The sequence below is a fragment of the Nyctibius grandis genome, chromosome 3, assembly GCF_013368605.1.
Source record: "Nyctibius grandis isolate bNycGra1 chromosome 3, bNycGra1.pri, whole genome shotgun sequence".
In the NCBI taxonomy this organism is placed as follows: domain Eukaryota; kingdom Metazoa; phylum Chordata; class Aves; order Nyctibiiformes; family Nyctibiidae; genus Nyctibius; species Nyctibius grandis.
The window spans coordinates 73,548,097-73,564,332 of record NC_090660.1 but is presented as its reverse complement, the minus strand read 5'-3'; the positions used below and the strand labels follow the sequence as shown (position 1 = coordinate 73,564,332).

The following is a 16,236-nucleotide window of genomic DNA, read 5'->3' as shown; positions in this document are numbered from 1 at the left end:
CAGAGAACTCACACAAATACAAGGCCAGGAGCTTTATTTAGGTTTAACCCTTATGCCCTTGAACACAATAAAGTTTACATAAATATTTAAGAAGGGCAGCCACAAACCAATTAAAGGAAGATATTTTCTAAGCATCAAACCATTGTTTTCAGGCAATACACTGAAGCTCTTAAATTAATAGATATTAAATCTGTTACAGGCTCAGCAGAGTTTTAGGCTCAGGAGAGGGAAAAGCAGATGAGCACACCCCAGGGGGAGGTCGGGCAGAGATTGCCTGTGAGATACATGACCCACCGCCCAGCTCACAGGGTGTCTGCACGGGCTGCAGGTAACTGCGGGCTGCTCTGCAAATCCCCCCAGGGAGGAGAGGGCACAACCATCCCTCTCGTTTGTCCTTTCAGCATCCTAGGAAAAGCTTTGGGCACGCTGAGAAGGCTACAACTGTCTTCATTCTGATATTTGCTAAATAAAATTGAGGAGCAGCTGTTTTGTGGGAAATATATCATGATTTTTTTTATCTTTAAAAATAAAAATGTTTTAAGATACTTCAGAATTTCCCTCATAATGAGAGGTCTAGTTTCAGGCTACTCCTACCCAGAAATGCTCAGTTAAAATCTGCACTTCATATCCTCTCACTTCAGACTAGATACTTGATGGGTTGCTGCTACATAGCGTGTAGCATGAATTATAGAAGGGTGCTGCTCTTACGCATGGTAGTACTACCCAGCCCTAGAAAAATAAATTTGCAAATAATCACATTTGTTGTCCCGTTGGCAGCTTGTTAAGTCAGGGACAGCACTTATCCAACTATGAATGGTGAGAAAGTCTGGCTTGAAAAAGACCCATGTGTGCTATTGCAGGCAGGGGCAGAGCCAGAGCAGAGCTCAGGGCAAGAGGAGAAGGAAAGGGTACAAGTGAAATGGAAAACAGAGTGGTGAAGTTCTGGAGGAAGAGGAGGGATGTAAGGAAAGAGCATAGAAGCACGTCTAAGAAGAGGGAAGAAAAGGAGAGACTTGTTGCAACTAGTGAGGAGCAAAAGAGGAAGAGTGCGGATTGCAACATGGTTTCTGCTGAAATAAATCACCTATAGTCTCTGCTGAGAGAAGTAAAATCAGTTCAGATGGAGAAACTGAGACGTTAATCTAGGCTGGTGGCAGAAGGAGATGAAGCAGGATAGAATGAATGTGTAGTGGGGAGTCCTGTTACAAGACTCTTTTCTCTTAACATGTGCAATAGACTTGTAGCACTGGAAGGAAAAGAGAGAAAACAAGGATCTAGGAAGCAAGTATGTATAATACTTTAAAGGGGGAGAAGACCTACTAACACTACATTCATCTTACAAACGTTAAGGCTTTTGAAACATTCACTTGAGTACAGTATTCAGTTGCTGTTTAACTGCAATATATGCTTTAGTGACAGGATTAGTTACCTTCTCTCAGTGTATCATTTCAACTTCAAGTTGTATTTACAAATAAGTGGACTAAGTAAGGTACCTGGGGTATTTTTGTATTTATTCAATGGTTCAGACTGTACTTTGGAATTTTTCAATACATTTTTGAGCAAAACATATATGTCCTGACTGTTAATTCTGTAACACAATCCATGAAATGTCTGACCTCTGAAGCTCTAGGAGGAGAGGAGGGAAACTGCTTGCAGATCTCCATCTGCTGCTGTGCTTCCACTTGGGGAATGTATGGCCATAGCTGTGGGAGTCATTAAATTGTTAATTAAAGATTTCATAGCTGTGTTGCGTTCTTTTTTAAAGATTAAATGCAAAAATTTTTATTCCTATAAAGCTATGCACGTGCAGATTGTAAGACAGAGTAAGTGGCCCTGTTTCTCTAGTTAATTACCTTGATAAATCAGGAATGGGCTGCTGGTATTTGAAGATTAGTGCATGGTAGGCGGAGCAAGTGAGAGTACAGGTTTTTGCAGTGTTCTGTTGTTGGCGTATAACAGTATATAATGCATTCAGGTCGAAAGGGTGGTACCGATACTCACGATACCACCATGGCTATAACATCAGAAGTTTACTGCAATAAAACTAAATACTGCAATAAAACTCAATGTTTGTGTTACCATTATAAAAAAATTGCAGCACCACTTAGTTTTTCCTATGGTAAAATTACTCTCTGTTTGCATATATGCATATCTGTGTGCATACATAGAAATAGTATGCTTTATACACATAATCTATGCTCATAAATACATGTACACACACACACACGTGCATTCTGAATGAATTGTGCTTGCTTGTTTAAAATGGCTCTTATTCCCTGGAAGGGGAAATAGAGGGAGTGATTTTATTGATACTAGTCGATCTAACAAATTAAGATCAATTTTACAAGGTACAGTGTAGACATGCACTGTAGAAAGGTTATTCCTATCACCATCTAAGACAGGAGACAACAGATGGGTATAGGCAGGCAGGAGAGCACGGTGAGGAAAATGGACCAGACTCACCAACAGCCTCATGCATTCTCTGTGACGATGCATTATGTATGCGGTCTGCAGTGATGATGGTGGTGGTCAGGATTCAAGAAGGGATTTGACTGAGGATGAGCTGAAAGTGAAACCAGGTTGGAAAATATTTGGACTAAGAATATATTGCAGGAGGTGAAAACAGAGGCTCCCCAGATCAGAGCAGGAGCTTGGTTTGAGAAGGAAGTTAACAGTGGGTGGGCAAAGGGGCTGAATGGTGGTGGCAGGTCCACAGAGGCACCTGGAGAGGGATGGGCAGCCGGGGTGGAGGTACACAGCGGGATCATGGGGAGGAGAAAAACATTTGAAAATTGGTGGGCCAGGAAAACTGACATAAAAAAACAAATGTGGGAAGAGTCATGACAAAATTAGGGAAATGTAGGGGAGTCATCCTGTGTTTGCTACCTGAGTGACTCTAACCTATCGGTATCATTAATAAAGACCAATACTTCCAAAAAAGCCTTTTCACTCCTTTTCTCTCTAGTGACTATAGAGAACTTAAAAGATGTCTGGCTTAACCAAGATACCAAACTTTTGGACAGCTGAGTTACATGAAATGAAGGCTGTATTTTCATCACCTGTTTTGCTCTAATAAACATCCTGCATTATTTAGCATTCATACAGTTTTATAGAAAATAATATTTAATTTTTACAATTAATTTTTTTTTACATCTTAAATTATATACTACGTACCCAAAGAAAATATTGTTGCTGCACACAGAAGATGCAACATCTCTCCGTCTAACGTTCTCCTCTCTTTCCTTGTTACCACGGGTTTTTAAACATGATGATGTCCCACCACTGTTTCTGACATTTCCTGAATTTATTTGTTTGCTCTTTATTACGTAAGGAATGATTTCTGCATGTTGACTATATTTCTGTGGGGGATGCTGACATTCTTGTCCACACTTCACTTCTCATTTCTAGGCCAGACGGTTAATATGATTTCCTACTATGAGCTACTTACTGCGTACAGTATATTAAAGTGAAGAAATAGCTTATGAAAGAGATGGATATTAGGCGAGAGTCGTTGGATTCTCTTAGGTAAAGTCAGTTAGTGTGCAGCATAAATATGTTCCTGATAGTGGTAAAAGGAAATACTGGTGGACTTCATGTTCTGATCCCATCCTTGTCACACAAATACAGGAAAAAAAGTGTTTGTGTTTGTGGATAATACCAAAAGAGGAGCGGCTGCAAGTCTGCAAAGGAGGGATTAACATTCCAAATGGCGAACTGGAAAACACAGAGGACTAATCAACAGCATCTGGACAGGACCATGATCTTTTCTCTGAGAAAAGTCTGAGGGCTGTAATGGTTCCCAAGCTGGGTTTTTATCCTCACCATGGTGATTTTCCACAGAAAGCCGAGGCTGTGCTGGGAGGCAAAGCCGGGTGCGTTGCCCACAAGATGGAAGAGGTAATTGCTCTGCTGTGCTCAATGCAGGACGCTGCTATAGAGAGAAGTGTGGGCTAACTTTAGAAAATCAAGAAGGGAGGGACACGCGTATGTAGAGGTCTAGAAAATAGCTATGAGGAAATACTGGAAGAAGTTGAGGTTGTTTAACCTAAAGAAGACTAAGGGAGGACATGGTAAGTACCTTTCAATGTATAAAGTGCTCCTGCAGAAGTGAACGGAATCGTTTATTCCCTTATCCTTCACAGGCAGAATGAGAAGTAGTGGGCTTGAGGTACAACATGAAGATAAAGGTTAGATGCGAGGAGTAACTTTCTGATAATAAGGGCAGATTGCTTGGGGAGACTATAGAGACTCTGTTACTGAGTACCTTCAAGAACAGCATAGACAAATATGAGGGAAGATATCGGTGCACAGCATCCTACCTGGGATACGAGGCATGGAATAAGTAACCTCCCATCATCCCTTCCTAGCCTATTTTGCTTTGATTAAAGCTAAATTAAGGAAGGAAAAGCCATGGGCTGGGCAAGTGATCTCAAATATAAGAGGTAATAAAATAACCCTGGGCTTGGTCATGGAAAGTGTTGAGTAGTCATGGCTGCTCTTATTGACCTCACCCAGAGGTGAGGTGACCGGAGGTAGCCCAGAGAAACAAAGTAGGGTTTAAAGAATGGGGCCATAAGCAGTGAATGTATATTCACTTTTAATATTGCCGAATTATTGTCATATTATCCAGGTCTTGTCTTTGCCATGACTCCTATCCTGGCTGTTATGAAACTTTACTTAATATTTTGTGTAGGAACCATCTGGGAATTTTCAGCCTCTGATAAAACCTGAGCCAAAAGGGCTTTTTCAGCGAGTTTCCGTTTTTAAACTGTTCAGATGACTTTCCCACAATGTTATTTACCTGCCTTTTGGCTTTTTAGACAATGTCCCAACCAGTCAATACAAGCAGTTGTTGAATTTATGAAAGTGTCTTTCAACACACAACTTTGAAGTGTGAAGTGATATGTACAATGTGAACCTACAGTTGTTGAGATAATGTAGCCTTAAAAATGGCAAAGGAATAAGATTTCCTAGAGACTGATATTTCAGAACTACTGAATGAGTTGTTGAGTAGTGTTGGGTTTTTTTTATATTTGAGGATGACCCAAATGAAACTACTAGAAGAGGGGAAAAAAGAAGAGGCTCCTGTGATGAATGGATTACAACACAAGTTAGAGTTCGTAGCAACAAAAGCTTTTATGCTTTTACAGAAAAAAAAAAAAAAAAAAAAATTAAAATCATAGAAGTTCTTGACATGAAAAGCTTTCAACCAAAGGTCTGCATTTTTCTGTGAGAAACAAAATCACTGTAAAAATGCACTGGTTGGTTGGTTTGTTTTCTCCAGCATTTCTCCCAGTTTGTCTCACATCACCACTGGAGTCTGACTTTGCTGTACTGCTCTTTTTGAGAGCACAGATAAACTCTTCTCTCCTTGGTGTGCTCAAAAGTGTATTATTTGCTACTTTTTCTTGTCTTTTTCCTTTTCTTGTATGAGTGATCTTTATCCTAATGAAAAAGAAGAGGTTATCAGTACTGCAGTTCGAAATCACTTTACCCAGATGAAAGTAAAGGCTGCGGCAGCATGAGTTTTTTTCCAACCCAGGGGCTCTTGTTTCTTCTTCTTCACTGAGTCAATCCATGTTCGCATCTTTCCATCAAGACTTGGCCTGATGCATCCATTTACTCTACGTAAGCCTGCAAATAGTGATCAGATAGGTGCAGCATCTGGTCCTTACCTCCGTAGGAGGTACATAACCTGAGAATTCAAAAGTGGAAGGCTGTATATTGCTAAACCTCTCATCTGGCTTGTTCTGCAGGGAATAGTTTTTCATATCACATGTATTCAAACTGGAAAATTTAGAGTTCCAGGTCACTGAGGCAGATAATCTAGACAGGGTATTTAAGACATTCATAAATTTTATAAGTAAAAAAATGGTGTCGTGGACAAATATTTGGAAGATAACATTTTTTTCTGTCCTTATAGATACAAAACACCTAATGCCATGACCAGTTCTGGGGGGGAAACTGTAACTGCTAAATGAAAAAAAATAGGAAGATAGACTTACAGTCTTTCTCCTGTCCTAAGTTTCCTGTGTTCTCTCTTTCATAATACAAGAAGACACTCCAGACACCACATTTCTGGGAATTACCTTTCTTGGGGTTGAAGCCTTTGGCCTCATTCTTTTCCTCACAGTTAGAGTGTTCATAAGCCACTGGAAAGACACTGTCTGTCATGTCTTGTTGCTTAAATATTGTGATCAAGCCTGTGAATAATCTCAAACTGCTTTGACATGTTCATAATAGCTTTTGTTCTGCTTCTGTACCCATCCATTTCCATTCCTTAAAGTCCCCCAGCACAGTGTGTTCCAGCTTGTACGTGGTATGTGATGATTTGACCAGAGATGCTATGGGAAAATCAGACTGATACCTTTAATTTTTGTGGATAGTAACAATGGTTTGGAAAATTAAAATGGCTCCTCTGTGGCAAACGATATTGTTAGACCTTTTTTCTCCCTGGCTTGTGGATTTTTTTCACCCTTTGGTGAAAGTTGTTGGGAAGTGGTCAGCTGAAGCAGTGGTACCCTGCAGAGTGATGTATTCACATAGGGCTTTTTCAGCTGTGCTGTGTGCAGTGAAGGCTGTGTTAACACCAGATGCCAATCATACAGTACCGGTGGATTTGCAAGATTATAGGACAGGAAAAAAGATGAAGGTTAAGCACAGGGCACAATAGAGATTACTTATAGTAATGAATTGTATAATTTTTCTAGACAGATCTGGATTAATGTTTATCCTAGGCAAGAGATTACTGTATGTCTGATTCTAGTTGTAAACAGACATTATTAAACAGAAGGTTTATGTTCATGAAATGCGACTATGGGTGTTAAAGCACTTATGATTTATTATGTGCAAAGAGAAAAATTAACCTGTTCATCTGCTATAGTACAAGATGCGCTGTGGATTTTTGAATAATTTGGAAGGCATCTGCTCCTTTGGAATACAAATAACCAGTGAAATGAGAAGGATTCTCCTCTCATTTACACTGATCGTGTGCCCTGCACTGCAGAGGAGCTGAAGTGGTGTAACCAGCAAAAGAATAGTCTTGTGTGCTTTTATAAAGCAACAATATTTCTATGAGAGATAATGCTGGCAAAGTCTATTTGCTTGTGAATCTTTAAGGTTTTTTCTTTACAATTAAAAAAAAATATGTTAATGTTCACAGACCTTAACAAATGACCTTATTTGGGTTTCCCAAATAATTCCCTTTCACTAACTGCAAACAATGTTTAGAGACATTGAATTAAAAAAAAATTACCTATTTTTCACATAATTTATGTTGTAGCCCATTTTTCTTGGGCTTTATTGCATCACTGCTGCTTAGTATAAGCGAGACATAAGCACATCATCCACATTTTTTAATACTTCCTTACTTCTGCAGCTAAATAATCACACCTGAGTCAGTGACTACTATGTTTTGGGTGAGCTGAAAAATCTCCCTTAAGGAAACAAACTCCAAAACGTTCCTGCTTTGATTGAGTAGACATTGCAACTTCATCACTTGCTAACAAGGAAGTATCTTTTCTTCATGAAAGCAAAGAAAAATTACAGTTATCAAATTCTGTTAATTCTATGTACAGGCTGTATTTGTAGCCAGCTGATTTTTGCATAATGCCATTTGAAATTATCCATTTAACAATGATGGATGATACAACTGCGTTGCTTTCCCTCCACTTTGTAACTGATCCGTCTACTTATAGATTGCATTGGACATGTTGCTGATGCTTTATTTGCAAAATTCACTCACATATGTGAGAAATTTGTCCATTAAGTCTTACTGACTTCAGAAAGGCTTCTCAGATGAGTAAAGATATTCCTGTATATAAGCCAAACCAGCCCAATCTGGAAAAAACAGGAACATGGAGCGAAAAGGCCTGGGAATATTACGAGGTGTGTTAAGTGAATTAGAATTTAAGCAGTTAAACTAGGTCTGAATAAAACGTAATCTGGTGAGATATTCTGAATGGTTCAATTTAAAAAGTTGGAATCTTAAATTGCCATCAAAGCACTTCATATTGCTCTTTTGTATTTCTTAGCTATAGTTTACATTTGGTACAACAATATATATTGTGTCATGAGAAAAATGTAACTTTAACATTAGAAATATTTTACCTAATTATCAAATTTTACAATGGCTGTGAAGTGTGAGTCTGGAGCTGACGTTCATAAACAAATTAACTAACCAGTAAAAGTTTCTGTGGGCTTTGTTAATGGTTCAGTGTAGCATCTGAAGTTGATGGGAACTTCTTGAGGTACCCGGGATGCAGGTGAGAGTCCTTCAGGAAGCCGGGGTCAGCTGAACTGCACTGCTTAAAAGTTTGTGCAGCCAAGCGTTGTTTTTTGGGAGGCACTAAAATATATGCGGTGCTCTTTTTTGCTGTGTGTTGGCAGACATCTATAAGTCATGAAGATGACCTCCATCTTCCAAAGAGAAAGAAAGCTAGAAATGAAGACACATTTCTGTTATCAGTCTGCTGTGGGTCATAAGTTGAACTGGTGTTACGTTTTCCTCTGAAAGCCGCGTAGCCTTGACACGGTGTTTAACAGTGTTAAGCTTATTGCTGCTGAGCTAAACATGTCTGAAGCGAACGATGACCCTCACGTCTTTGCGACAGCAAAATGTCTCCCTGATGTGATCCCACAGACTTGGAGCATTAAGTTAATTTTCCCCTGGATTTCTGAGCTGCTTCCTTTTTACCCGGCGGAGAGCTTGTGAAGAATACAGCTTCTGACCGAATGACAGAACGTGGAGGGTGAAATTAGGTGCATTCAATTAGAAGATGACAAAAAGCCTATCTAAATATTTGTCAGGATGCTACTTATGGGGCATAGTGTCCAGCACGGGAAGTGAAAGGCATCTGCTCTTGGGACTTAATAGTCTGGGGGTGAAAAAAAATGGGTAAATCATCCCAATTCTTTATGGGCTCAGAGGGGATAATTGAGGGTATCAAGTGGGCCGTTATGCTTCCAGGGCTGGTGATCCCTCTTGTGTAATCTCAGATTAGTTCTTTTCTTGTATTCACTTAATAGAGAAATAATTGTTACAAAGTTTTCTGGACCACTTGAGTAAATAGTGTTGTTTTTTGACTGCCAAAGGATGGATAATACAGCGGTTTATGGGAGATATTGAAAAAAGAGGGACTTCACCTTCTCCACAATAAAAAAAAAAACAACCACACCAGAAAACAAACAAAACCACAAAACCCAAAGAAACGAAAAAGCCAGGGCAAACGTGTCGGCTGTGAAATTGTCAAGTTTGAACCAGAAGGTTTACTGGTTTTCCAGAGGACAAAAGGATGTTCTTGGAAACTTAACATTCCTAATTAGTAGTCAGTTAAACAGAAAGAGATCAAGATGTACAACTTGGTTTGGCCACATCTGTTTATCTGTAAATTAAATTTATAGCAACTTTGTAAGTAAGAGAGCAAATCCCTGGCTTGTAATTTCCTGCTCAGAAAGTTATAATTAGGAAAATAAAAAAATTAAATACAGCATATCATGTTTACCTTTTTTTTTCCATTTCCGTTGCAGCAGTTCAAGGGGGAATGTGGCTATGATAGGGTTAATCCAGCTACATAAAAATCCATGCTGTGTATGATAGTAGTAAAGCTTGTGATCCCTTGATCTTTGATTAGATCCAAGCTAGTAAATATCTTGTGTTTAATCAGAATGAGTTGTTCTGCATGTAGTATAAGTCACCTTCACAGATGGGATGTAGCAGCAGAGTTGTTCGTGAATATTTGTTTTAATCCTTTCCAGAGCAAGCACGCTTTATGTTTCTTTGTTGTAAATCAGATTCAAGCAACTAAAGACCAGCATGAAGGAAAGACATTTACTTGCAGTCAGGAATAGGACAGTGTGGGAACCTTTTTTCCTTTTTAAAGAAAAATGTAACTTACTAGAATCTTAAAAGGCATTTTGTACTATTCCATAAACATAACTAACACACCATGGCTAGTTTTTTTAGACTGGGATGCAAATATCATTATCTAGAATTTAATCTTAAACTGTTCATACACATTTCTGGCTTAGGAGACTGTAAATATATGGAGACTAAGATTTATTATGGTAAATGTCCGTCCTCTATTATTATTCTGTATTTTAAAGATATTTAGTTAGAATGGTAGCTGTTTTGTGTGCGAGTAATCTGAAATCCTTAAAATGTTATCTGTAAGGCTAGTTGTTTTGTGTGGTATGTTGGCGTCCTATTTACCTAAATCTGTCATAATTGCCTTCCAATACGTCTTCCTCTGACACGCCAAATATTGAAAATGAGAGGACTCTTTGCTGGGAGATTTTCTACCGAATGTCATTTTTCTGTGTTCATAACTTGATGGTAATAACTGGATGTCCTGTAGTTAAATGCATCTCAATTTCTCTCACTTATTTTTCCTAATCACCACACAGAGCCTTCTGTGCTCAGAGGTGTGATTAGATTTAACCTGCCATCATATCTGAAGAACTTTCTGTACAACATATTTTGTGTTGCAAGAATTATATATGTAGATGGTGAGTCTAAGTGTAATATATAAATAAATACAAAGATGAGTTGCTCTCATGCCAAAGTTAATTCCTGTTTACTTTTTTTTTGTTTTTAACAGGAAGACTGGAGAGCCCCCGCTAATAAATGGCTGGATTCCTTACCTTGGAAAGGCTTTGATTTTTAGAAAAGATGCTTTCAAATTCTTACTTGATCAGCAAAAGAAACTTGGAGATATTTTCACTGTACATATTGCTGGTGAGAAATATTTTAGTATTTCTCTTGATTTTTTCCATCAGTGAAGTTAAATACTAATTCAAATGTTTAGTTTAGAATCTTCCTTAAACAAACACATTTTTGTGTAGCATAGGCCAATAAAAATTACTTAAATTCACATGTATAGTATGCATAATAATTATCCATGGGATATAATTATGAGCATGTGGATTTATATACACCTATAGGTATGTATGCATATCGACAGAATCTGTAGGCATGTAATGTATGAACATAGATTTTGCCAGCACATTTAATTGTGTATTGTTTTTTTTTCTAAAGAAGGGAGAACTAACATCATCTTGACACCGCACAGAAAAATATCAGATTAAATTTAGAAAACACATAAGAAAAAAAGTGCAGAATATGTTCTCACACATTTTACAACTGGTTGACAGGAACACAAGGGAATGAATGACACATTGACTCAGTGATACAATCAGGACTGGAACACAGGAACTTCCCATTGCCAGCCTCTTACTCTAATCACGCTCACTGAAAATAACTATAATAAAGTATGATATAACCTTGCTGCTTTCTATATTTATAGCTGTATTACTACACTAGCTTGAATACAAACATTTGAGTGGTTTCACATAGACACTTAGCTGTAGAAGAAAAATGTAGAATGAAGCTGGAAGCTTGAATGAAACTTCAATATATAAATTTACATTATATATATATATATACACACAGATGTACTTTTTACTAAAATAAAGTTAAAATCCAGTATTTTCCTCTGTTCAGAAAAAGGCAAACTCTTATTAGTATAGGTGGATGTAATGGATCTTTTGCCCGTTTACATGCTGATATCCTGGTTTACATGATCAACTTTAGAGTTAGGTCTATCTTGGTTTTAGCTTTCCCTGTATTTTTAGGGAGTTTCAAATAAAAATGTAAAGTATAAAGTTTGCTTTGTAATTTCATGGCAGTAGCACTAGCTTTATATTTCCATACAAGTAATATTTTGCAATAAATATATTTTTTTCCTTCAAAAGTCAATTAATTAAATTGCAAACTGTATGTTTAATTAATAAAATTTTTCTTCCTCTTACCAAATCTGTTCTTTTTTTTTCCTTTGGAAGAACATTTTTAGAGCTGTTAAATATGTGATTTTTTTTATTCATTCAGGGTTTTTTTCTTTGGAAACTGATATGCTCAGATTTTTTTCCATCTTGAAAGTGAGTTCAACACATTACAAGACCAACTCTTGTTGAAATATCTTTTTTATTGTTGGTGTATATTCACGCTATATACAGTCCTGGGTTCTTACAAATACAGATTGATAATTATAATTCAAAGACTACCTTAGTATATTCATAAAACCAGATATAGTCATACTTCAGAATCCTTAATGTGTTTAATCAAATACTTATTTCTCTTTTACCTCTTTATTATTTTATGAAAGACTATGTTTAGAGATTTGTGTGTTTAAGCCATCTATGAGTGTAATTTAATTTTATAAATTTCTATTTGCATGCTAAACAAAATTCTATTTCAATTAATCTCCTTGTGTTCAGGTATTTTGAGGAAACCTTTCTTGTTAAAGGCTGAGGTAAATGGACTGAGTTCTGGATATCATTTCAGCCTTATGCAGGGAAATCTCTGATTTTGTGAATTTGTCATATCGGAGATACCACTTTAAGTTCTCTTTTTTCAGTATAAAAATACTGACCGTCAGGACTTCACTACGGAGAAAGGGTTTGTCATCCACAAGACAAGGAAGAAGCTGAAGCTAGTTAGTACCACCTATCATGTCCTGATCCGAAGACGTACAGGATTTCTATATGTCTCACTGATTTGACAAAGATGATGTTTATATGTCCGGCAAACGTAGCATAGCCTGTTGTATATGGGCTATCATTACTTTACCGCCCTGGTGGGTGTCTAAAGGTCCTGTCAAAAAATTCTATCAATATATATTGTTCTAATTATTGGTTCTCAAACTAGTTCATTTGGAAAATGCGGAACGATGCTTGGAGTTTCTGGCATTGCCCCGTACCGGTAATGCGATTTTGCTGATTGTACTTTCCCATGTGATGAGCAAATGATTGTCATCCCTAAAAGTCGCAAGGGACATGGATGTCATCTTAATAAAGAAATTAAAAAGCACATCTTTCTATGAGAAACAATCTAAATTCCTGACCTGTCGCAGAAAATAGTTCTCTAATTGGTTTTGTGTGGTGGTGCAGCAGAATCGTTTTCCCCAAACGTCATGCTGGCGAAGCACCACTGTACATCATTGTCAGCAGTTCAGCAGAATCTCTCTAATAAGAGGACGATTACGTAAATGTGATAGTCTTAAAAAAAAAAAAAAAAAAGAGAAAAGAAAAGAATAAGGAGGGGAAAGAGAGATGAGAGATTGTTGTGTTGAGATGATCGTACTTCCCAAACCAACCTGTCTGCTTGATAAGGGTCAGCAGCACAGGCAGACGGCTAAGTAAGAGCTTAAAGAGCTTGAAACAGTTTTGTCATTGGTTCTTGGGATTAAACTTTGTCTCCTTTTCTTGACAAGTTATTAGGAATGATACCAAACCTTACAACACTCTCTCTGAGACTAACTCAGCTTTTAATAAAATAATCTTAGGGTTTTTTACTAAAGTCTCTTGCCTTTTAGAATACCGCTTCTAAGTCATTCTTTTATTTTAAATCACGATACACCTACAGTAACGTATCACATTTTTCTCTCTTAGGCAGAAGGTTATTTACATTAACTCCTTACCAAGCTGAAGCCTGCTGCAAGCATTACCGTAATAACATCCATCATTAGATGCCATCTGAAATGCTTGTCTTTCATCATTAGCATTAAAAAGCTCCAGAATGCATTATTAGAGTAATTTCTTAACTATCATACAAATACTGGATTCTGTGCTCAGATTTACCAAAGTTGACAATTTTCATATTTTCCACATCAATCTTCTATTTCTAGGAGACTGTGTAAACTAAAGGGAGATAACCAGGCTATTTGCAGCATGGGTGTAATGCAGACTGAAGGACTGGATGGGGAAGTATGAATTCCCTGTAACCATATTTAAAAAAAAAAAAACAGGGCTTTCTACAGAAACAAGTGTACATCTTTTATTTTGATGTGTTTCTATGGTACTAAATAAAACAGCTCAGTGACTTAAACTATTGAGATTTGGAGAGTGACATTTCTGTATGGACATGTCTACTTAGTTTTTTGTGTTGGAGGATTTTTTTACAATCTAACAAAGAGAGCTTGGTCCCCAGTGGTCCCTATATAATTACCTTCAATATTTAAGGCTTCCTGATTTGTGGACTGCCTGATATGCCTCCGCTTTGGGCTGATCTGGCATTTACCTTTACCAGTACTCTGGTGGAAACTCATGAGCATGAAGATTTTGGTTTGGTTTCAGAAAAGGCTACATTTAAGAGGTGGTGCTTGGCATTAGCTGCAATGGAAAGGCATGGGAGGGAGGAATCTGCATTTTAAAATACCAAATAATAACTGGAAACTTTAGGGGAGATTTGCATTTGTTGGTCTCTGACACCACCAGGGACAATCAGCGGGAAGAGACCTCATCAGGGACAATGACAGGATTTAAAAAGCAAAATTAAGAACCATATTGACACTTAAAAAATTTAAAATCATAACTTGAGATGAGAAAGTTTCTTCCAGTTCGGATGTTTGCTACTCAGGGTAGAGGAGGTGTTGGGGCATGGTTTTGTCATTAGCAATCTGTTCCTGTATGGAAGAGATGGGGATAAAGCGGTGTAGCCGCATAGTGCATCTGTGTGCGAGTATGACTGTAATTGCTGAAGGCTCCCATACCCACTCTCACAACAACAACTTACTAGCTGCAGTTAATTAGCTCTAGATTTTAGTCTTTTTCTAATTGAGACATCTAAAATTAGATTCTTGGTGGTGTACGTAAACAAGCTGCCTTTGTTATAGAGGGGTTCCACTTTTCTGACTATACAGACCTTTACTAAGTGCAGTAACAAGTATTTTGCTTTATGTGTTTATATGTATTGTTGACTTGCAATGATGTGATCTGGAGCCTGAACTGATTCTACAAAATGAATTATATTTTGGTACATACTTATATTTTTTTCTACCAGGAACCTGATGGGAATAATAAAAATTGGGATCTGTGATATTCTGTTTCTCGGAGATTTTTTTTTCCAAAGTATGTGGTAGTGTTGAGTGAGTTTTGATTTTAAATTATTGCTAAAATAGTTTGTTTGTCTGAAAACTCATTTGCTGAAAATCATTTTCTTACTTAAAAATTATAAGAATTGATGTGCGTTTGCTAAGTGTCTGATTAAAGATCACAAAGAAACTCATATTTTGCATCAGAAATAAGCAGATGGTGGACAGATGGTTTAAATTAATATTAATTAAAACTCTTAAATTGTTTACCCTGTAAACGCAAAGTTAGGAAGCCAGCTTTCATCTTTAGGGTTAATAACACTCCAAATCTATTTATTAAAAATTGCTCCAGTGGGCATTCTTTCCAAGCTGATCACAAAGGTGGTACCCTCAATAAAGAGCAGGACAGTGGGTGAAAGATGGAAAGAGAGAGCAATTCTAGGACTCTTAACAAAAGCCCTGCAGAGGTCAAGACTAAAAATTCCTGTCAGCCTCTGTGGTCTGGGAAGAAAGAAATGGTCAGAAAAGAGGACTAGGAATTGAGGATCTCTTTCATGCTGGTTTCTCAATATATTTCTTCTTTGAAAATTAATTTACACCTATGGTTGATTCCGTTACAGTAAAGCAAACTCTATGAGTATCTTAAAAACCTTCATATGCTGTTGACAAAAAAAGGGGGTCAAATTCTGTCTCAATTTATCCCCTGGTTCGCTGGGATTACAGTGGATGTAAGCAGGGGGAAAATTATGGCAGCTAGTAGTTGCAGAGGAAGTCCAGAGTGCGCCCAGATTTACCATAGAGCCGTGTGTGTATATACAAGTCAGAATACGGAATAACTATGACAATTCAAATATCACTATATGGTAACCATGGATACTTGTTGACATTTTTAGTGGTAGTGACTACTTTATCTCAGGACATCTGTCACAGAGCCAAATTTTGTCCTCAGTTAAGCATGTAGTGTTCCCATTAAAATCAAAGGAGATCTGTCCCTTTACTGAGACAGGATTAGACTGTAAGTGCTGGAAGCTCTACTATTTTCCTGAGTTTATAACTGGGATTTTTCACAGAGAATGTGTACATTTTAATGGGTACCCTTTTTCCCTAATGCACCTCTCCCTTCAAGTTAAGAATCAGGAACTCTAAATGTAGACTTAACATGGGAATCATCTATGAAGAGTTAAGATTTAATTGAGCCTTTGCAGCGTTAGCATTTTGATTCATGATAGTTCACCAAAATGCTCTTCTTTAGTAGTTGACTTAAAGTTTAGGGAGAAATAGCAGGATTTTTCTGGCATGGGCAACTTGAAAAAGCATCAAACTTGATGCAATCCTGTCCCTCTGTACAAGCAGCTGAACGTACGGCTGT

General features: G+C 37.5%; 1 protein-coding gene across 1 annotated transcript in view; it reads left to right on the top strand.

Annotated features, from left to right (window-relative positions):
- CYP7B1 (cytochrome P450 family 7 subfamily B member 1) overlaps positions 1–16,236 on the top strand; it is a 126,177-nt gene that overhangs the window by 97,307 nt on the left and 12,634 nt on the right. Inside the window, 1 exon segment of the mRNA XM_068396896.1 lies at positions 10,599–10,735. Coding sequence (XP_068252997.1) covers positions 10,599–10,735 — 137 coding nt within the window.